General features: G+C 49.5%; 9 protein-coding genes across 13 annotated transcripts; 4 read left to right on the top strand and 5 right to left on the bottom strand.

The window, feature by feature from the left end:
• Positions 1 to 184: 184 nt before the first annotated feature.
• TERG_01275 (uncharacterized protein) lies at positions 185 to 1572 on the top strand. Its single transcript, XM_003239246.2, has one exon. It carries the CDS (start codon positions 427 to 429, stop codon positions 1486 to 1488), a length of 1062 nt encoding a protein of 353 aa, XP_003239294.2. The 5' UTR covers positions 185 to 426; the 3' UTR covers positions 1489 to 1572.
• Positions 1573 to 1611: 39 nt separating this feature from the next.
• Positions 1612 to 5387, bottom strand: TERG_01274 (uncharacterized protein). 2 transcript variants are annotated; one of them, XM_003239245.2, is made up of 3 exons: positions 3195 to 5387; positions 2571 to 3137; positions 1612 to 2509 (listed from the first exon to the last, which is right to left on the bottom strand). In XM_003239245.2, the coding sequence occupies exons 1-3, from the start codon at positions 5249 to 5251 to the stop codon at positions 1792 to 1794; spliced, it is 3342 nt and encodes a 1113-aa protein (XP_003239293.1). In that variant the 5' UTR covers positions 5252 to 5387; the 3' UTR covers positions 1612 to 1791. The 2 variants fall into 2 exon arrangements, with proteins under 2 accessions (XP_003239293.1, XP_047605374.1); XM_047749263.1 differs by having other exon boundaries at positions 1612 to 3137.
• Positions 5388 to 7528: 2141 nt separating this feature from the next.
• Positions 7529 to 8889, top strand: TERG_01273 (uncharacterized protein; the record flags this gene model as incomplete). Its single annotated transcript, XM_003239244.2, has 2 exons — positions 7529 to 8229; positions 8286 to 8889. The coding sequence occupies 2 exons, from the start codon at positions 7529 to 7531 to the stop codon at positions 8887 to 8889; spliced, it is 1305 nt and encodes a 434-aa protein (XP_003239292.2).
• Positions 8890 to 9159: 270 nt separating this feature from the next.
• Positions 9160 to 10884, bottom strand: TERG_01272 (2-methylcitrate synthase, mitochondrial; the record flags this gene model as incomplete). Of its 3 annotated transcripts, XM_003239243.2 has the most annotated exons (3): positions 9160 to 9375; positions 9434 to 10579; positions 10642 to 10884. In XM_003239243.2, the coding sequence occupies 3 exons, from the start codon at positions 10882 to 10884 to the stop codon at positions 9160 to 9162; spliced, it is 1605 nt and encodes a 534-aa protein (XP_003239291.2). The 3 variants fall into 3 exon arrangements, with proteins under 3 accessions (XP_003239291.2, XP_047605373.1, XP_047605372.1); XM_047749262.1 differs by lacking the exon at positions 10642 to 10884 and having other exon boundaries at positions 9434 to 10414; XM_047749261.1 differs by lacking the exon at positions 9160 to 9375 and having other exon boundaries at positions 9416 to 10579.
• A 132-nt stretch (positions 10885 to 11016) lies between these two features.
• Positions 11017 to 13218, top strand: TERG_01271 (isocitrate lyase; the record flags this gene model as incomplete). The annotated part of the gene is made up of 6 exons (XM_003239242.2): positions 11017 to 11419; positions 11484 to 11772; positions 11833 to 12245; positions 12303 to 12726; positions 12788 to 13041; positions 13115 to 13218. The coding sequence occupies 6 exons, from the start codon at positions 11017 to 11019 to the stop codon at positions 13216 to 13218; spliced, it is 1887 nt and encodes a 628-aa protein (XP_003239290.2).
• Positions 13219 to 13301: 83 nt separating this feature from the next.
• On the bottom strand, positions 13302 to 15296 carry TERG_01270 (uncharacterized protein; the record flags this gene model as incomplete). Its single annotated transcript, XM_003239241.1, has 3 exons — positions 13302 to 15052; positions 15111 to 15224; positions 15284 to 15296. 3 exons carry the CDS (start codon positions 15294 to 15296, stop codon positions 13302 to 13304), a joined length of 1878 nt encoding a protein of 625 aa, XP_003239289.1.
• A 533-nt stretch (positions 15297 to 15829) lies between these two features.
• On the bottom strand, positions 15830 to 17605 carry TERG_01269 (2-methylcitrate dehydratase; the record flags this gene model as incomplete). The annotated part of the gene is made up of 3 exons (XM_003239240.1): positions 15830 to 16428; positions 16487 to 17264; positions 17342 to 17605. The coding sequence occupies 3 exons, from the start codon at positions 17603 to 17605 to the stop codon at positions 15830 to 15832; spliced, it is 1641 nt and encodes a 546-aa protein (XP_003239288.1).
• A 464-nt stretch (positions 17606 to 18069) lies between these two features.
• Positions 18070 to 20275, bottom strand: TERG_01268 (uncharacterized protein; the record flags this gene model as incomplete). Its single annotated transcript, XM_047747736.1, has 1 exon — positions 18070 to 20275. The coding sequence occupies exon 1, from the start codon at positions 19810 to 19812 to the stop codon at positions 18070 to 18072; it is 1743 nt and encodes a 580-aa protein (XP_047603700.1). The 5' UTR covers positions 19813 to 20275.
• Positions 20276 to 20361: 86 nt separating this feature from the next.
• Positions 20362 to 21463, top strand: TERG_01267 (uncharacterized protein). Of its 2 annotated transcripts, XM_047747735.1 has the most exons (4): positions 20362 to 20625; positions 20847 to 21001; positions 21058 to 21124; positions 21185 to 21463. In XM_047747735.1, exons 2-4 carry the CDS (start codon positions 20851 to 20853, stop codon positions 21291 to 21293), a joined length of 327 nt encoding a protein of 108 aa, XP_047603699.1. In that variant the 5' UTR covers positions 20362 to 20625; positions 20847 to 20850; the 3' UTR covers positions 21294 to 21463. The 2 variants fall into 2 exon arrangements, with proteins under 2 accessions (XP_047603699.1, XP_047605371.1); XM_047749260.1 differs by having other exon boundaries at positions 21058 to 21463.
• The last annotated feature ends 23 nt before the right edge of the window (positions 21464 to 21486 follow it).

Here is a 21486-nt window from a genome sequence, read left to right as displayed (position 1 = left end):
TAGTTGATACGAGCGACTTTCGCAAACTTGGAGTAACTAGTTGTTCGATGTCTTTTCTCAAGTTTTTTAGTTAACTATGCGGCCTCGTCGTCTCGTCTTGAGGATTTATTGCAGACTCCAGAGATGTTCTTCTCGGAAGATGACGCCCCAGTGCAGCTTCTTGAAGGATCAGAATCTGCGGAAAAACACCGGCTATACCTGGGCAAGTGTGAGTTATGAAGCCGCGAGGTGGCCACCAGAGTTTTAAGGGAGAAGCGCCATGATGTCATGTTCCGCCAGTGTTGCATCTGCCGAGCGAGGGTTCGGAGATGAGCGATGCTGACGGTGTTGGCGACGTAGAGCTCGAATTGAGGTTCGTGATGCTGTTGCTAGCGACACTGATGCCCAGCATGTAACTAACTGTGTTGATGTCGAGCAAAGCCGTAAATGTTCTTGGTTGTCATCAAGCCAAGCCGTAGCTGGTTATGTACGATGAGTCTTCATGAGTCTTTCCTGCTCATGCATAGTAACTATCCTTCGTGGGGATGTGTCGTCGTGCCAGATAAAAGGTACTCCGTAAGACAGCACAGGGGGTCTGGAGACGCAGCAATGTTGAATATCCCAGAGTTAACTAAACAGTATACGATAGTCAGTTACTCTCCAACTGCCTCTTCCATGGCTTTATCTGCACCTGAGTTGGTCATAACATTTTATGACATCGCCCTCGCACCGCCAGTAATAGAAAACGCAGCCTCTCCCAACCCTTGGAAGTCGAGATACGCCCTCAACTTCAAAAAAATCCCTTATAAGACGAATTGGATTCTTCTGCCTGATATAAGCACTGTCAGGACCTCATTTAACGTCCCAGCGTCACGTACCTTCGCTGATGGATCTCCATATCACACTCTCCCTATGCTATCTGACCCAGCTACGGGCAAAGTTATAGGAGATTCCTTTGAGATAGCCATGTATCTTCAGCGCCAGCACCCGTCGTCTGGAGGAGACTTGTTCCCAGAGCAAGATCTGTCCTTCACCTATGGAGAAGGCCCAGTACTGTTCGCGCCCATCGCGGAGTCGAAGGTGGAAAAGTCCATAGAGGCATACGTCAAATTCAACACCAGTGTCGACGCTGCATTTACCGCACATGTGCCGCTCATGGTACACGGACTACCTTTTGATCCAGCCACGGCAGAGCAGTCAAAGGCCGAGTTCTCACGAAGGGCAGGAATCCCATGGGAAGACTTGTCGGTTAAGGGGGAGCAGAGAGGCGAAATGCTCAAGTCGTACGAGCAGGCCCTCTCTGGGCTAGCGGAGCTGTACAGGAGAGACATAACTGGACCGTTTCTGCTGGGCAACAGGCCATCCTATGCAGATTTCATTGTCGGAGGATGGCTGAGAATGAGCCAAGTCACCCTCCCCAAGGAAGAATGGGAGGCTTTGACGAGCTGGCATGACGGGATCTTCGGACAACTTCACCAGGCGCTTGAGGCGTATGCGCAGATGGACTAGGCGCAGATAACTATTTAGACACTCGTGCCCCCAAAAAGAAAAACGTTCAATCCAATTTTAGACCTCTATCAAAAACAATATATATATGAACCCAGAACGCCAATGACCCGGATTCTATCTAATTAGTGCCCGTCTCTGTCTATAAAAAGGGATACCCGGTCGCGTATACCGGAGACGAACGATACCAAACAACGGGCCGCCAAAAAACAAGACATAAACTCGTGAGATATCCGAACTCATAACAACCATTAGGTACTTTGAATCAAATATATATAAACGAAAGAATTAAGGTACGATGGCAAGCTACTGCTCGTCATCAGTATCGGGCGGGTGCGGAGTTCCGGCAGGGCTGTTAAGCCACTCAATGTGTCTTAGCCTGCGGCGCACTTCACGCTCCTTGAGTTGAGCTCTGGTCATTTTCTTCTTCTTCTTAGCCTTGAACTTAAGCTCGCCTCCGTCTTCGGCACCAGAGTTCACGGCTGAAGGTGCTGCACTAGATACTACACTGCTGGCCACAGTGCTGGGGTTGCGAGACTGGTCTTCGAAACGATCAAGCGCAACGGCAGTAGTACCGGCATGAGTCATCCGGCCGTTTTCAACGTACCATCTTTCAGGGCAGAGGGCACCAACGAATTCGTCGTTGTGAGAGATCATAACCACACCACCTTTGAACTCACGGATAGCAACAGCCAGGCCACCCAAGAAGTCACGGTCCAAGAAGTTGGTAGGCTCGTCCAAGACGAGCAAATGAGGGTTGTTCCACATGGCTCCGGCCAGAACGACCTTGACTTTCTGTCCACCAGAGAGACCGCCAATTTCGTTATGGTTGGCAATCTCAGGGTCGAGACCGATGTCTTCGAAGTGCTTAGAGATAACCTTAGGCTCGAGAACTCGGTATCCAAGACCCTCGCGAGAGGCTTCATGGTCGTCAAATTCTTGGACAAGCTTTTGGAATCCGAGTTCCAGAAGAGTTTCACGCGATATCTGAGTGTTGTGCTTGGGGAGCATGTTCTTCCATTTACTAGTGTTTGTTAGCATTAACCAGATTTCAAGATTGGTGAACGGCTACCGGGCGTGCTTACACTTCATATTGGAAGGTCTTCTTGTACTTTTGCCTTCCCATCAAAGCTTCGATGTTGCGTGGGCCCTTTCCGTCACCGATGTCAACAGGCTTGGCCATCTGGATCTTATCCTCCTCGGTGAGTATACGGGTTTGTTTCAGAAGGACTTCACGGTCATCTCCATTGGCATATCTCCATTGGAGGTATTGATTGGGAGTCTTCTCCATATGCATTTCCACGTGCTCCAATGCGTGCTGTTTGATGTAACCAATTCGAAGATTGGGGTGCTTCTCAACTTTTCCGGTCTGTGGGATTGTTTCACCCGTAAGCAGCTTCATCAAAGTAGACTTTCCTGCTCCGTTACCACCAATGATAGCAACCCGAGAGGACAGAGTAAGAGCACAGCTTGCATCGACCAATGATGGTTTGCTGCTACCCGGGTAAGTGTAAGAACAATTAGTCATGCGCAGGATAATGCGAGTCGCGGATTTGACGCCAGACAAGATACCAGGAGGTGGGAACTTGAAGTGTGCGTTGGCAGAGGATAGAGTGTAGTAACTCTTTGCTTCCGGCTTGACCTTAACGAAGCTAAAATCATTCATTAGTATACGGGGCGGGATATTTTATGGTTCAGAGGCGACTTACTCCGCGAGATTTCCCTTGTAGTGAACAAGTTTCTTCTGCTCATAATGGTAGATGTCTGTGCAGACCTCATCTAGGAAACCGGAGTCGTGACTGACGATCAAACTGGTAACTTCTGTGTGTTTCTTCAGGTATTCCTGCAACCATTTAACATTGTGGACATCCAAATGATTGGTAGGTTCGTCAAGGAGGAGCACGTCAGCACCCATAACCATAGCTCCGGCAAGTGCCAATTTCATCTTCCAGCCACCAGATAGAGAGCCAACAGGTTGTTGCTGCCTGCCTTCTGGGCCAGGGGTAAACCCAACCTCGTTAAGGGCCGCGGAGATCTTCTCTTCACCGGCAGCGGCCATCTCCGGATCCTTTGTGACGAATTCCAAGACGCTCAACTCTGCATCCTCGCCTTGATTATGCTCAACAAAACAAGTTTTCAAGACGTCCTGAGGTGGGAAGCCTTCGAGCTTGCCATTAGCGATACTGCGCATGAGAGTGGATTTTCCAACACCATTACGGCCGCAAAGACCGTACCTATGGCCCTTGAGTAGTCTCAAATTGGCATGGGAGAGAAGGAGTCGGCCTCCGTAACCAAGGGAGAAGTTGGCATTGACAATTTCGATCTCCCCATCATCTTCCTTAACTGGGACTCCAAATCTGCGCTCATCTTCCTCAACGAAATGAGCCTTCACAGTCGCAACAATCTCGTCGTGTTTTCCTTCAGGAACGAAGGATTGGAGATATGGGCCCACACACACTTGAATACGTTCAAGGAGTCGTGAATTGGCATCATCTCGGACCATGTTAGCAATATAGTTTCTGCTGGTTTCCCAGAAACGCTTCTCATCGGTATGGTTGAATTTGATGTATGGTTTCGTATGCTCCTCAAGAACGGCCTCTACTTGCTCTGTAGTCGCACGTGAATCAGTAGTGCCGGCTTCATCAACACCCATGGCCTTGTTTATAACGTTCATAGCTCGAGTAGCTAATTCTCGAACTTCAGGGAGAGAGGCACCATCCTTGACACGCTGAACACCAGGCTTCAACTTGGGCAAGAAGGTCCTTGCTTCGACGGGATCGTGCACAAGTCGGGTAAGATTCTCAACAACTACGACAGTTTGACGGAGGACTTCTTGAGTGGTAGTTGGGGTGTTGAGAGATCGTTCAAGGAGGGGAGTAAGTAATGCGAGAACTGGAGATGTCACGATGGCAACGAAGGTTGTTTGAGACAGCGCATGGATAGCTTTCTGGAGTGTTTCGGTCGAGGGCTTCTCCATGGTTTTGAGAAGTAGCGGAATTCGCGGCGCAACATCATCATTGTCAAGGACAGTCGACAGGGCAGTCATAGTTTTAACAGCTTGTTTAGCAACTTCTGCCTTCAAGTCATGCATTCCACCCTCGACAATAGGGATCAGATCCTTCAGTTTTTGGCCTAGATTAAGTCGTAGAAGATCCTTAAGCTCCTCCTTCTCCTTGCTCTCCGTACCAATCTCGGCTCTTTTCGCTACCTTTTCCAGCAACTGGTACGCACCGACTGTTCCCTGCCATTTTCCAGTGGGCTTACTGAGGTATTGAGAAAGGGGCTCAATAAGAGCGTGAACTAAAGATTCCTCCTTCAGGCATGCAAATAAAGCATCAATGGCATATTGAGCTGCTTCTCGAACCACTGCACCCTTATCTGCGAGGAGATCCAAGGCAAGGTAAAGCAATCCGCCATTCTCAAGCAGGAAGACAACCTCGCTCAACGGGTTTTTCAAAGGATATTGTTCAAACAAAGCTCCAAGAATTAGCATAGAGCTCTCCCTCCTAGCACCATTTTTCTTATCTGTCGCCGCTTTCTTTATTTCAGGGATAACATTGAATGTGTGGAGGCATCGAACGCTCCCGGTGCTGATAAGTAGGTTGGTAAGGCCGTAGGAAGCATCTAGTGCCTGCTGCGAGGTCTGGGCTTCAAATACGGTCTTCAGGAGGTGTGCAACATCGTCTCCGATAGCACCATCCGTAGCTTTCGATGCTACAGGGACGATTCTTTCTGACTGCATAGATGCGGTTTCGAGGAGGGGCATTTTAATATTGAAGCCCGACCTGTCAAAGGCGTGGGATGGGGAAGTGTTGGCGCACGAATGGGTGTAGGAATATCACATTCAGGAGAAGACAACGCAGAGAAACAGAATCAGAAACGAAATAAACAGAAAAAGAAGCCAAAAACAACGGCCGCCGGCCTTTTGAAGACGCTGAAGTTGATGAAGAAGAAAAAAAATATTTCGATGTTTTCCTTTTCAGGATTTCCAATCGAGGGGCGAAATGGTGATTAGTCAGCAAATGAAATTTTCCTTATCGATTAGAACGGCGCTCCTGATTGGGCAATCCTTCCTTCTGTCGGCATCAACATCGACGTCGACATCAACAACCAACAACAAACGAAACCAACTCACGTCCACTTGTCACGAACATTCGCTGTTGATGGACTGGACAGAACACTATTCACAGAATACACGCTAAATTATACAGAATTTCTCTTCGTCAGGTCCGAAAATGGCGATTGATTCGGACGATGGGCGTCATGATGGTTGCATCGAAGCGTCCTTCTCAAATAAATGATAGGCAGGGCTAAAGGACCCCCGTCAAAACTAGTTAAGAAGACCGAGCGATTCGGTTCCACGTAGAGCTGCACGTTCTCTGGTCAGGCTTCTGCCGCTATACGGAGTACCAAAGCTGCTATTATTGCCCAGGGGCCAAGACAGAGCGCAGTTCGGCTTCAGACGAGATGAAAGTTCGGTAGCAGTCTCTTCAAGAGTTGAACAATCACTAACTAGTTACTCCGTACACCTGTTGCTCTCAAGGTGAAAACCTGGCTTCTTGCTGGTGTGCGATCAATGAGGGGCTATCAATTAGTGCGGACGATCTCTTGGTCGAACTGGAGATGCCACCAATGAGACACGATGTTGTGCCACTCTCACACAACAAGTCCTCACAGGCAATCCCTGCCCATGCTCAATCAGGCCACTTTTGTGCTGCAAAGCATTACATTATGTAGCTAGCAGGTTTCTGAACGGAAACCTTACACCGCATAACCGTAGCTTAGATGCTCAGGAATGCTCTCCGCATAACTGAGCTTTGCACGATGTTCTTCTGTTCTCGGACTACAAAAGAACGTCTTCAACGCATTTCCCAACAGTGGCATAGCCTTGAGAAGGAAAGATGGCGTTCGCTGCCTGGCTACGATACCCTTCACTACTTACACTTGGCCTCCTTGTTTCTCAGGTCACTGCACAACACAAAGGTGATATCCTTCGTTATGTCGACCAACTAGTTGGTACAGCAAATGGTGGACATGCCTTCCCTGGAGCTAGTCTTCCATACGGCATGGCTAAGGCCGTGGCCGATGTTGACGGCAGCGAAAACTATGGTGGGTTTACTACAGAAGGAAGCAATGTCACTGGTTTCTCGCATATGCACGACTCTGGAACTGGCGGCAAACCATCAATGGGGAACTTTCCTCTCGTACCGCAAATATGTCAAGATGATGATATAAACAAGTGCAAGTTCTCGAAGGAGGATAGAGCGGTCCATTATATTGCCGATAGTGTGAAAGCGAGGCCTGGATATTTTGCCCTTAAGCTTATTAATGGTATTGCCGCAGAAATGACAGTTACTGAACATGCTGCCCTATACCACTTTGATTTTCCCCATAGTAATGCCGAATCAAATGGAACGTTACCAGTGATTCTTGTAGACCTGACCGACATACAAGACTCAAGACAGAATGCGGCCATTTCGTTAGACGAGAATACCCTTCGAGTCAAAGCAAATGGGACCTTCCTCCCTAGCTTTGGAATTGGAACCTACAATTCTTTTGTGTGTGTTGACTTTTCTGGGGCAAAAGCAAAAGATACCGGAGTATACATCAGCAATCGGGCAGGGACGCAACCCAAAGCTTTATCCGTGGGACGAGGATTCAATTTGTTCTATATCAAAGCTGGAACGTATCTCCAATTTCAAGGGTCGAGTAACGGACCAACTCGAGTCAGTGCCCGCGTGGGACTAAGCTTCATCAATGAAGACCAAGCCTGTAAGAACGCTGAGAAGGAAATTCCAGGGTCCAATTGGGACTTTGAAAAAGTCCGCACAGATGCTGAGAGTGCATGGAAAGAAAAACTTGCCCTTATTTCGTTGAAAGCGGGAGGTGTCAGCGATACCTTTCAACGGACGTTTTGGAGTGCGATATATCGTACCATGATCTCACCTCAGGATTATACTGGGGAGAATCCACTCTGGCAAAGCAACGAACCATACTTTGATTCCTTCTATTGGTATGTCGGTAATACGATGTCATTTTACAGATGAACTTATCTCTAACGGAACTTAGCCTTTGGGATTCGTTTCGCTCACAAATCCCTTTACTCGCTATAATTGACCCGAGCGCTCTAGCGAAAATGATACGCAGCCTTCTTGACACTTACAAACACCAAGGGTGGCTACCAGACTGTCGCATGAGTTTATGCAAAGGCTTTACCCAGAGTGGATCCAATGCTGATGTTGTGATAGCTGATGCGTATGTGAAAAATATCACTGACAACATCGACTGGGACCTTGCATACGAAGCTGTTGTCAAAGATGCTGAAGTTGAACCATCGGATTGGTCTGTTGAAGGGAGAGGAGGACTCATGAGCTGGAAGTCTGTTGGTTATATTCCCGCACAAGACTATGACTATCTAGGAACCGGAATCACAACACGCAGCATCTCGCGAACAGTCGAATACTCATATAACGATTACTGTGTTGGAGTGTTAGGAAAAGGGCTAGGTAAAGAGAACGAGAAATATTTCCAGAGATCTGGGAATTGGCAAAACTTATTCAAGGCAGACCAGACCTCATTCATAAATGGGACGGATACAGGGTTTGTTGGGTTCTTTCAGCCGAGATACTACAATGGCACATGGGGCTATCAAGACCCAATACTCTGCAGTAATATTGCCGCCTTCTGTTCCCTCACCTCAAACTCACAGGAGACATACGAGTCAGGCATATGGGAGAATCAATTGTTCGTTTCTCAGTCTTGGGTTCAATTGGGAAAATTTTCACTGACGATTTATCTAGTTTCGTTCCTCACGACATGTCTACATTAATCACCCTTCTTGGTGGCCGTTCCAAGTTTGTTGCTCGTCTAGACTATCTCCACGATTCAAAAATATTATATATTGGTAATGAACCGTCCTTCCTGGCTACATTCTTATACCATTATGCTGGCCGTCCTGCCTTATCCGCCAAACGCGCACATACCTACATTCCTTCTCTGTTCAATGACACGACCACTGGAGTGCCTGGAAACGACGATTCTGGGGCGATGGGCAGTTTCACTGTCTTTGCGATGATGGGTTTGTTCCCAAATCCAGGACAAAATGTATATTTTATCATGCCTCCTTTTTTTGAAGCCGTCAGTATAAAACACCCGGTAACAGGGAAGACTGCAACGGTACGAAATGTCAATTTTGACAGCAGGTATGAGAATATATACATTCAACGAGCAAGGTTAAATGGAAAGGAGTACACTCGGAATTGGATTGGACATGAATTCTTCCTAAACGGAGGAACGCTTGAGCTTACGCTTGGAAAGGAAGAGAGCTCTTGGGGAACCGGACAGAACGACGTGCCACCTAGCCTTGGAGCAGGCATCGAGAGAGATGGACTCCGGTTTACGTAGGTGATGGAACGTGGAACGAGTGTTCGAGATGAGATATGACTTGATATTTTACAGAGATAATATCATATAACCCGAGAGGTAGCAATCAATCAACACACAGGTAGAGAGCAACGTTTCCTAGCCATTTAGTTATACAATGTTCTCTGGCAAAAAAGTAAATCACTATACATCTATCTATTGGTCGTTAAACTGTTAGTGCCTTTTCCGGAATGGCACTTATTCTGTATGTTTTAGTTGGTGTTTATTGGTGGTATAAAGCTGAATGAACGTCTACTTCTTGTTAGTGGAGTCTAAGAGACCCTGGAGGTTGATACTCTTTGGTCGCTCGATAGGGAGACCAAGGGCACGGCTCCAGATAAGCTGGGCGAGTGGGCCAAGAGCACGGCTGACACCGAAGGTGACGGTGTAGTAGAGTGGCTGCTGGAAACCGTAGTGGTGGAAGAGGACACCGGAAGCAGCGTCAACGTTAGGATGAGGGTTCTTAGTCTGCAACATTATTAGTACGTCCGTTAAAAATTGTCTGGTATCAACATATAATTCGTACCTTGCCGTGCTCAGTGAGGACGCCTGGAGCAATCTCGGAGTTCTTCTTGACAAGTCTGAAGACAGGGTTCTCCATGATCTCTGGCCGGGTGCTGGCAAAGTCCATAAGTGCCTCGAAACGAGGATCAGGCTTTCGGAGCACACCGTGGCCATATCCAGGGACAACCTGGCCAGACTTGAGGGTGGACCAAAGGTAGTCCTTGACATCCTGGTCAGTGAAATTGTCACCAATCTTAGCCTTCATGTTCAAGATCCATCGGAGCACCTCCTGGGCAGCAAGTCCATGAAGGGGTCCAGCAAGACCGAGAAGACCAGCGCTGTAGCTGAGGAATGGATCGCTGAGAGCAGAACCAACAAGGTGAGTGGCGTGAGCAGAGACATTTCCTCCCTCGTGGTCACCGTGAAGAGCGAGGTAGAGACGGAGGACGTCGTGGAAGCTTTCGTGCTCCTTGCCGCCCTTGCCAAGCAGGTCAGCGAAGTTGTATGCCCAGTCCATGCTGGCATCGAGCTTCTGAGCGCCAACGGCATTAATCTCATTGGGACGGAAGACTAAGGCAGCGATACGTGGAATTTTGGCAAGGAGAGCGATGCTGTCGTCGAAGGTTGGCTCCCAGTAGTCGGCCTTGCTAATGCCGTCGGCGTAAGCCTTGGCAAACTTGGACTCAGTGTTCAAGGCAGCAACAGCAACAGACAGCTGGGTCATTGGATGCATATCCCTGGGGAAAGACTTCACGAGGTCGAGGATGTGCTTTGGGAGGTCCGACTTCTCAGCGAGCTCGCGAGAAAAGGCGCGGATCTGGGCAGTAGAGGGGACCTGGCCGGTCAATAGAAGCCAGAACATAGCCTCTGGCAGCATCTCAGTGCCAGTGGTGCCCTTGGGGAGCTCCTTTTGGCAGTCCTTGATGGTCTTGCCATGGAAGCGGATACCCTCGTTGGCATCGAGAACGGAGCCCTCCCAGACCATGGCCTTGAGGCCTCTCATACCGCCAATGGTGTTGCCAATGCTGACCTGGCCGATGTTCTCGTCGGCACGAGCCTTGACCTGCTTGAGAAGCTCTCGCTTGGCTGGAATGGCATCCTTGAAGACGGTCTTCAGGTCTGGTTCAGCGGTGGCATAGGACCGGGTGCCCAGTTGGCGGGAGGACTTCTGCACCTAGCAATTAGCAAACAGCCGCCTTTCCTTCTCCCCGAGCAGCCGCAGCAACCTACCTGGGCAGCGCGAAGCGCCTGTCTCGTAGCTCTCGCGGTGAAAGCCATTGTTATCTCTCGATCGTGCAATTGTTTAGATGTGTTGATCCTGCGTCTGCGGCGGTCGACGTTGTTGCGGCGAGAGAAAGGCGGAAGTTGTTCTTTATGGGTGAATTTAAGCTCGCGCACGGCTCGGTTTTCCGCGGTAAACTTTGTGAGATGCCTCGGCCGGATTTTCACGTCGGCCTCAAGCGCCGAAGACATCAACACGAACCAACCTTGGAAGCGATCAATGGAAACCAGCAGACGAGGAGAAAATACAGCGACAATAAGGACAGTTAAGGAAGAAGGAGAAGAAAATTACAAGATAACGAGAAGAGGAGTGGGAGAAACAGGATGCTTCGCTCAGTGTCACGCCAGCTGCCGCGAGCTCTCCGCCAGCCGACACCCGCATTCCCCACGATCCGCTGCATCTCCAGCACCAGCTTGCGAATGGCCCCCCAGCTACCCGCCGTACGCCCTCCCGTCTCATCGGCGCTTCCAGCAGACTCATATCAGCTCCTATCAACCGCTGAGAAAGCCGGTGCTGCCGAAGACGCCCTGTTTGAAGAGCAAATCAAGGCCGTAAACGAGTGGTGGGCATCCGACAGATATGAGGGTATCAAGAGACCATACTCCGCTGAGGCGGTGGTGAGCAAGCGAGGAGCCTTGCAGCAGACATATCCCAGCTCGTTGATGGCGAGGAAACTGTTCAAATTGCTGAATGAACGAGCTGCGGAGGGCAAACCAGTCCACACTCGTCAGTAATATCTCCAGGGCTTGATTATAAATGTACTCCAGCTAATAGAAGACATTGCTTACAGTGGGAGCAATCGACCCCGTACAGATGACCCAACAAGCACCAAACCAGGAGGTGCTTTATATATCAGGATGGGCATGCTCATCACTTCTTACCTCCACGAACGAGGTCTCGCCGGACTTTGGAGACTACCCTTACAATACCGTGCCAAATCAGGTACAACGTCTGTTCAAGGCCCAGAACATGCATGACAGGAAACATTGGGATGTCAGGCGAAAGCTCTCGCCAGAAGAGCGCAAGAATACCCCATACATTGATTACATGCGCCCTATTATTGCAGATGGTGATACTGGGTAAGCAGCATCTTTATCAAACAGGATAAGAAAAAGTCGCAAATACTTACAACTCATTAGGCACGGTGGCCTCACTGCAGTCATGAAACTGGCCAAGTTGTTTGCTGAAAACGGCGCCGCAGCCGTACACTTTGAGGATCAATTGCACGGCGGCAAGAAGTGTGGTCATCTTGCTGGCAAGGTTCTCGTACCAATTGCGGAGCATATTAACAGATTGGTTGCGGCCCGTTTCCAGTGGGATATCATGGGCACCGAGAACCTACTTATCGCACGAACAGATTCAGAAAGTGGTAAGTTGCTGAGCAGCACTATCGACGTGCGGGATCACGAATTTATCCTTGGTGTGACGGAGGACGGGGACCCCTTGGCCGAGACGCTCCAGAAAATGGAGTTGGAGGGCGCATCCGGCGCAGAGATTGATGTTTACGAAGCCCAATGGGTTAAGAAACATAAACTTGTTACGTTCGATGAAGGTAAAACTTCTTCGTCTTTTTGCATCGCCTGTTTTCCCTGTTACTAACATCCCCTAGCCGTGGACCAGCACCTCATCGCTGAAGGTGCTTCTGAGTCAGTCAGAAATGAATATAAATCACATGTTGAGCAGAACCGTGATCTTTCGATCTCTGCTCGCCGTGAATTGGCTGCCAAATACACGAAGAACCCCGTCTTCTGGTCCTGGGATATCCCACGCACCCGCGAAGGCTTCTATCATTACCATGCTGGCAATGAGGCAGCTACCAAGCGTGCCATTGCATTTGCCCCCTATGCGGACCTCCTGTGGGTTGAGACCGGAGACCCCAACGTTAGCAAAGCAGCCGACTTTGCTGGTAAGATCCGCAAACAATTCCCTGGCAAGAAGTTGGTGTACAACTTGAGCCCCTCGTTCAACTGGATGGGACAAGGATTCACCGAGCAGACCCTCAAATCATTTATTTGGGATTTGGCAGAGCATGGGTAAGTAAATTTTTGTACTGTTCGTCGGAGATGTCCATGCAGCTAATTAGGCAATTACTAGATTCATTCTCCAACTGATCTCCCTCGCTGGTCTGCACTACAATGCCACAATTGCTACTGAGCTGTCTCGTGGATTCAAGGAAGATGGCATGCTATCTTACGTCAACTTGGTGCAGAAACGCGAAAAGGAGATGGGTGTCGATGTACTTACACATCAGAAATGGAGTGGAGCGCCGTATGTCGACGGTATTGTGGGATCTATCCTTAGCGGTAGCAGTTCAAACAAGAGCATGGGTGAAGGAAACACTGAAGACCGTAAGTCATGATAGCTCTCGATATATTGGATGTCTTGCTAATGGTTATCATATAGACTTTTAATCGTGGATAGAGAGGATGCCTACCTGCTTTATAGACTCCGTCAAGTTTAGTAATGTATACCATAAACACTCCCTTAGGGTCTTGCTTGAGCGTGTAAATATGAATGAATCCTGAAGAAAAATATAGATTTTCTGTGGCTATCTGTTGCTGCCTCTTCAGCACGTATGTGTAACACCTATCTTTTTAATAAGATATGATTATAGTCTTACACCTCCTGCAGTAAGACTCTCCCACTCCTGATCTTTAAACTCTTCATATGTATCACTCTTTGGTTTAAGCCATAGAATCTTATCCTCTTTTCCACCCTCGGTTTTTGTTCCTCTCTTAGATGGATCAACACCCTCTTCCCGTAGTCCAACCTTGTTCTGCTTGTGGTTATGTATATGTGCAGAGGAATTTACCAGCCTTATAAAGACTGGCACTGCATACTTAGGCAGCCTCTCACGAGTATGTCTGAGGAATGTATCCCATTTAAAGCTAGAAAGGGCTTGTGGTTCAATCAAGAGAGCGGCACAGCCTGCTCGTCCTTCATGATTTGGCACAGTGACGCCATAGACATTAGCCTCAGCGACTCCAGAAAACTGGCCCAGCACCACAGCTACTTCGGCCGTAGAGACGTTTTCAGACTTCCATCTGAAAGTATCGCCCAGACGGTCGAGAAAATGCCAGTGTCCGTCTTTAGTTCGACGCAGGGAATCTCCGCATCGATAATACAAATCTCCCTTCTTGAACACATCACGGGCAAACTTCTTCGACGTAGCGGATGGATTGTCCCAATAGCCCTGGAACGCCTTTTCATCAGGAATAGCCACCAAGATCTCCCCTCCGACCTCATAGGGATTGCGAGTAGCGAACCCAGTTTTGGGATCGCGCAGGATATCTCCCGTCACTGGGTCGTTAGCTACAGGTACATAGACATTATGCAGCAGTTTCCGAAGTATAAGACCATGATGGCCGACACAGGCAGCCTGGTACGGCCCACGGTCAAAATTGAATAATGCAAACATGCCCTCTGTACTAGCGAAAAATTCCGCGATGGTTGAGATATTGAAACGTGTTCTGAACTTCTCCCATACATCGGGTCTCAAACCGTTACCATACGCACAGCGTACGGAATGGGCTTTGTCCAATGGCGAGGGAGGTGCAGCGAGGAGGTATCTTGCTATCTCGCCTACGTAGACGAAATGCGTGGATTCAGAGTCGATAATGTCGTGCCAAAACGAGGACACGCTGAATCGTTTGCCCAGCGCGACGCAGACACCGCCTACCAGGCAAACAATCATGTTAATTCCTCCTGTCCCGTGGTATAGAGGCATGCAGTTGTACCATCTATCGGGTCCGCCGGGGGAATCACGTAATGCCCGAGTGCCGAAGAGCTGGCTTATGCGCTCCAAGGTGAATGCGCAGGCTTTGGGGAGACCGGTTGTTCCACTGGTATAAAAGAGACATCCTGGGAATGAGGGAGACATGTTCTGACGCAGTGAAACATCCAGTGGAGTCTTCGGTAAAGAATCGATATGCTTCTTGAAATCCTCGTCAAGCAGGACGGGGGTGATATGAAGGTCTTTCTCGATTTTTGAACGTTCCTCTTCTATCCTGGATTTACACATGGGATCGTTATCAACAATCAATATGCTGGCGCCACTGACTTTGACGCAGTGTAGCAACGCTGCTCCAGCCAGGTTATAATTGATGAATGCCGGTGCGGCGCCGATTGACCATAGACCCAGCCATGTGGCAGGAAAATTTGCGCAGTTTTGCAGGTATGTAGCTACAAGCTGGCCGCGCTGCACACCCTGGGAGCGAAAGTAGTGTGCATACTGACAGGCGACATCATGGAGTTCACGAAAGGTGTAGCATGTCTCTCGTGTCCAGACGGCGCGGACAGAAGGGTACTTCTTTACCGTGTCCTCAAACAAGAACCACGGGCAAATGGTGCCATTCGCGACTATCACCCGTCAGCACGGGTATCAGACAGTATTCAGATGAATCAGGAGTATAGGTACCTCTTGCAGCAACGTTTCTCTCGCTTCTTCTCATTGAAATGATAGAGGATATATCAGAAGCCAGCTGGTATTTCCCATTGAGATATGCCAGCGCCGTCCCGCCGGCAATAGCAGCTGCGGACAGTCAGCGCTTACTCCGCTCCATATCACACAGATCACTAGCTAGTGCTTACCTGCAAGCGCCATCGTTCAAAAGTATCAGTAGAATTAATGCCTATCTACTCCGTGCTCCGGATGCCTGAGTTGCAAGGTGGCCGTTGGGACAGATACCCGTCCGGCAGGCCCGAGATGCCTCTCTTTATGCAGTATCCCAGACAGCTCGGAAATTCTGCCATCCTGCATCCGAGCCAACGAGCTCCCCTGTCGGGCCATGGCTGGTGTAATGCTGGACTGGCTCAGTTAATAATTCACCCAAGGGGGTTTCAGGGATGCGGAGAAAATGTAAAAGGCGGAGAAAAGCTAGGGTGTTTTGGCGAGTAAGTGGGCCTCGGTACCTCGGCAGCTTGAAAAACGGCTGTTATTTGGCCGCTTCCACAATCCCCCCCCTTTTCCCTCCTTTCCACGGTACAAAGTGATAGCCGATAGCTATCATTTTACCGTTATTGTTAGCAATATTATAATTTAGATCAGGGAATTGTTAAAATGTACAATTTAGTCATTTCCACTCAGGTATTTTTCATCGCTAACAAAAGACTACAATCTATGGTCTATGGGGAAGTTTACTCCTTAACATACAAGTCAACATACTTGTCAACATCCATCTCCTCGAGAGTCTTCTGCTCGAGTCCGAGGTCGATGAGCTGCTTGACGCGTTGGGCGTCGAAGTGGCCCTCGAGGTGACGCTTGTACTTAGCGAGGATCTCCGGTTTGGCCTCCTCGCGTCTGAGTCTGTGTCCCAGAGGAGCATCGACGACAACTTCGTCGAGGACAGTGCCGTCGTTGAGAGTGACGGTGAGAGCGTTAGGGATGGTGCGGAGGGCAGGGTCGTGGTAGTCCTTGGTCATCTGTGGGTCCTCAACACAGCGGATGCGAGTGCGGAGGGACTCAACCAAGGGGGAGGTGGCAGCCTCGGAACCGTCGGTGTAGTCGCTGGCGACCAGGCGGTTGAAGGAAAGCATGGTGGCAACCATGTATTGGATGCAGTGGTCACGGTCGGCAAAGTTGTCCATGGGCTTGAACTGCTTGTCGATGATGCGGACACAGGCCTCATGAGTGCGGATGGTGACCTCCTTGATGTCCTCTGCAGACTTGCCCATGGACTTCAGGGTGGCATTGACCTTGGTAGCAGCCTCGATGGCCGTCTGGGAGTGGAACTCAGCTAGTAGATGTCAGAAATGTGCATTGAGTAGAGAAGTAGAAGCCGAGTGAGAACATACCAGGGTAGGAGACCTTGAAAAGGACATTCTCCATGACGTAGCTGTCATATTCGCGCTGGAAGGCGAACTTGTTGCCCTTGAAGAGGACGTCGTAGAAACCCCAGACTGGAGCAGAGAGGACAGTTGGGACACCGGGCTCGCCCTTCTGGACCTTGAGAACGAGGTTGACGGCACGCTGGCAGGCGTCACCGGCAGCCCAGGACTTACGGGACATGGTGTTTGGAGAGTGACGGTAGGTGCGGAGAGATTGGCCGTCAACCCAGGCCTGGGTAATGGCGTCGGCGGTCTGGCGCTCGGTCAAGCCCATGAGCTTGCTGACGACGGCGGTGGTAGCGACCTTGACGAGAACAACATGGTCGAGACCGACCTTGTTGTAGGAGTTCTCGAGAGCGAGAACACCCTGGATCTCATGGGCCTTGATCATAGCCTCGAGGACATCACGGATCTTGAGCACCTTACCGTTGGCGAGAGAACCACCAGCACGGTTGGTTCGCGAGATCCAGTCAGCGACGGCCAGGATACCACCGAGGTTGTCAGACGGGTGACCCCACTCAGCAGCGAGCCAGCAGTCATTGTAGTCAAGCCAGCGGATCATGGCGCCGATGTTGAAGGCACCGTTCACCGGGTCAAGCTGGTAGGGAGTTCCTGGGACACGGGTGCCATTGGGGACCGTGGTGCCTGGAACAATTGGGCCGAGCAGCTTTGTGCACTCAGCGAATTTGAGGCCCTCGAGACCGCAGCCAAGAGTGTCGAGGAAGACCCAGCGAGCAGTGTCAAACTACTATCATTATTAGCACGGTCCGCGTCTTGCTTGCTGAAAGATACATTTAGTAGAGTATATGGAGGGGCACTGACAGCGAGATCCGACTTGATTTCGTGCTTGTGGATGTAGGAGGCCATGTCATTGATCTCAGGGTCGTAGCTGCGGGGCCCCGCCGGAGCAGCTGGCGCATTGGAGGAGAGAGCAGCCATGGTCGAGAAGGGAGCAGAAGTGCGTCGTGGTGAGGCCGAAGCTGGGAGACGCAGAGAGCGAAGGGGAAGAGGAAGCGCAGGGCGGGCTCTGAGGGCAAGCGAGCGTGGGGCGCAAGTCAGGCGCCGGAGCGGAGCAGCGGCAGACATCTGCAGTTATATAATCAGCCAGGTTCCATGTCCAGAGACGCAGCAGCTAAGCCGGCAACGACCCCAACCAACGGCAGACTTGTACATCGTAGCAGCGACAGAAGGGCTCAATTGATATCAGGCCACGATCTGATAAGGAATTAAGGTGGCGGGAGGACAGCTTACCTCTATGGGAAGGAATCAACAGCTTCTTTCTGGAAGAAGAAGGGGCGACGGAAGGGAAGAGACAAGAGACGAAAGAAGAAGGAAGGAAGAGGAAGTTGCGAAGTTGCAGTTGAAGCGACGAGAAAAGAAGGTTGGGAGGTGTCGGGCCGAGGGTAGCCGAGGTCAGCTGACAGAGATGAGATGAGATAAGATCAGATAAGATGGAGATAAGGCCGACTAAAGGGCTATAATAAGAACAATGATATAACGACACAGGAGCATAGTATTGAGTAACACAGTAGTTAGTACATGAACAAAACTCAGTCGATGGTAATGGGCGCATTGACGGGCCCGGTCGCGGGACAGTCAGTGTTCCTAAGCGATTTGACGACCTCATCAAAGACAGCTCGGGCAAGGACAGGAGGCACCGCGTTGCCGATTTGTTTCATCACACCAGGAGCACAGAAGGTATGGTTCAACGGGAACGTCTGCAGTGAAGCTGCCTCGCGTAGGGTAAATGTTCTTGTCCCCGACGGATGAAAGTTGTCTCCTCCCGAACATGTCAGCGTCCTTGCTAGTGTGCGTGGGTCATAAGGTCGTCGCTCAAAGGGTCTCTCTGCTCGTTCTAGGTCATGGTCCGGTGCCGTGCTGGGTATACCACTGATAGCATCAAGAATCGTAAAAAGAGGCAGTTTTCCTGGCTCATCTCCATGTGTAGGCTGGGGGAAAGGTGGCAATTCTTCTCCGGGACCAGCAGCTATGAGTATCAATCTGCACCTTGACTGTGGCACACCGTAGTCCTTGCAATTGACGAGTCGCCATCTCACACTGTAACCGAGCTCTATCAGGGAGTGAATAATAGCATCTAGCCAGACAGGATGGCGTTGCTTCAGACCACTAGTTTGCTCCATCGTTGCCACACGGGGCTTACACAGCTCTATCAATCGGTATATGCTGAATAGACATGCTTCATTGGCTTCGTCGTGCGCCGCGGCTATAGTTTTTGCTGGGGAGAAGGGCTGACAAGGCGGAGAAACATGCATCACATCTACCAGTATCTCCCTGGGTAAACTGGTTAGAAACTGAGCTACCTCACTATGCTTCGTGAGGCAGGAAGGGAAGTTTGCTCTGTAGCTGTTAATGGCTGATTCTGATTTATCAAATGCCCACGAAAGCTTGAGGCCAGCTTGTTGTGCGCCTCTTGATACGCCGCCGGCACCGCAGAAACCATCCCCAAAGGTGTATCGTCGCTTGTGCAGCACAGTGCCACGCCAGTTGTTTCTGAGTTCTTCACGGGAGAGCGAAAGGGAAGCCTGGCAATCCTCGGGTGAGAGAAAGGTGATTATCTCTTCCACAATATCGGCAGTACTACGGCCAGACTCCGACGGCCGTCTCTTCCATATCCGGGTATATTTCATCCGGCAATAAAGGAACCCATCATCTCTGTTCTCATCTACAGAATGGCTATACGGTTTATTCGTTAATCTGATGATGCGCAACCGGCGGATCGCAGAGAGTGTAACTTCTACCTCTCCGCAGTAGGGCCGGTACTCGGAGGCATTGCTGTGTCTGCTGCTGTTATAGTCGCCCTGATCAACAATCCAACAAAGTTCATTGGGTCTGCCGGGCATTCGACTTCCCATGCTTTCCAGTCGTTCGAATTTGGGCCCAGAAACAATAGTCTCGTCCGATGACTGCAAGATCCGATTGACTCGAATAAACGTTCCATCTTGGAGTTCAATGAATTTCCCGGGTCTATATGTCCGCCCCTGATGTCTAATCTCATTGAGGCGTATTCTTGGAGGTAGTACCCTCTGGGCCGGAATAGTTCTTCCGTTAGCTCTCCGTGGTGTAGGACTCGGCGATTCATCATTGCCTGATAGGGAATGCACATATGCCTCAAAATCAGCATCCGACATAAAGTCATCCCCTCGAAACCCTGGAGATGGCGATATAGAGGACGCTGGCGAGGAATATCCGTTTGCATCTATCGTGGAGTTGCTGCTGCTGATACTCTCGGAGTCCGAATCAAGCTCAATAACTGGAAGAATGTTGACTTCCATCTTGGTTTGAGTGTGCTGAAGAAGGTTGACAGTGTCATGGTATTTCCAGAAGATGCTGAAGAAGAGGCAGAAGAAGATATATATATATGTGTATCTAGCATGGCTGCTAGAGACCAATTAGCTGTGTTAAGGGGGCTGGTTAGTGTGTGTGTTGCTTGTCCTCTTCAGCAACACAGTAACACAGAAAACACCACACAGAGTCATAGACATCTTCCCTGCTGAGTCTGCCACCATATAGACTGACTTCTTGTCTTTATGGTGCACTGTCACACTCTTTATCTTTACCTGCTGCTGTCTTCTGTTATTTTGTCTTCTGCTGGTCTTTTCGCTGTCTTGCTATCAAATTAATGCTGATGCTCGTATCTTATCCATCACTAACCGTGTACCGTACTGTCACAAAACATGTCCTCCCGCCAAATTCTGGCCAAGACCTGCTAATATACATATTATGATTGGGTGATATATTACCAATTGCTGTACCGCCAATACCAGAATTTCATCTCAATCTATTTTTTTCCTCACTTTTTTTTTTTTTTTTAAGAGAGAAAGAAAAAAAAAAAAATCTTACTTAGAAGAAGGAGAAGAAAATGAACATCTTCAGCTTCAGCTTTGCATCCTCTGTTGATGTGAATCTCCTTGACTCTGGCACTCCTCCTACTGTGCCTTACAAGTGATCTTGTCTCTTGTCTCTCCTGTCTGCTGCTATTCCCACAATGAGTCTTCCATGCTAGGCGTGCCCGTTGCCACAAAAAAGCCCATCTGAGATATCATATTAACCAACTCTTGAAGCGCATCGACTCTCTATACAACCAGGTACGACTGCTTTCTCTGCATATATCACTATATATATTTTCCCCTGCTGCATGATGATTCAAATGGAAAAAAGGATGTTAGACTACTGAATCTCATCTGTGGATAAATCCAATGATATCTGACTACTTTGACACCCCCAATATCGATATGGCTCTACATATAAACATACACGTCTGTATTTTTATGTAGTACAATGCAGCTAACTGCTATGGATGATACAGCAAGATGTGCGGCATTCTAGCCCTTATTCTCGCTAATCCCACCGAGTCAGCGAGCGTTGACCTCCACGAAGCCCTCTACCTCCTTCAACACCGCGGTCAGGATGCCTGTGGTATAGCTACTTGCGCCTCTGCCGGCCGTATCTTCCAGTGCAAAGGTGAATATCTAGGTCTACTTGTGTACGTTGGATATCGTACTAAGATAAAATCGCAGGCAATGGAATGTGTGGAAAAGTCTTCCAAGACGGCCAGCGCGTCGCCGATCTACCTGGGTTTATGGGGTCTGTCTTCTCTCGTGGTATCAAGGTATTTCAACATCTCTAACAGTTTTTTCAATACAGACTCGGCCATTTGAGATATCCCACTGCTGGAAGCTCAGCCAACGCCGAAGCTCAGCCTTTCTACGTAAACAGTCCCTACGGTATAACCCTTGCGCATAACGGCACCTGATCAATGCTCCAGAGCTCAAGCGATACCTGGACTATGAAGCCCACCGTCACATCAATACCGACAGTGACAGCGAGCTGATGCTGAATATCTTTGCCAATGAGCTCAACGAGACCAAAAAGGCTCGTGTAAACGTGGAGATATCTTCGCGGCTCTAGCCGGATGTACGAGCGCTGCGAAGGTGGATGGGCATGCA

Source organism: Trichophyton rubrum (assembly GCF_000151425.1).
Source record: "Trichophyton rubrum CBS 118892 genomic scaffold supercont2.1, whole genome shotgun sequence".
In the NCBI taxonomy this organism is placed as follows: Eukaryota; Fungi; Ascomycota; class Eurotiomycetes; order Onygenales; family Arthrodermataceae; genus Trichophyton; species Trichophyton rubrum.
The sequence above is the reverse complement of the archived record's forward strand: the minus strand, read 5'-3'. Positions and strand labels throughout refer to the sequence as shown.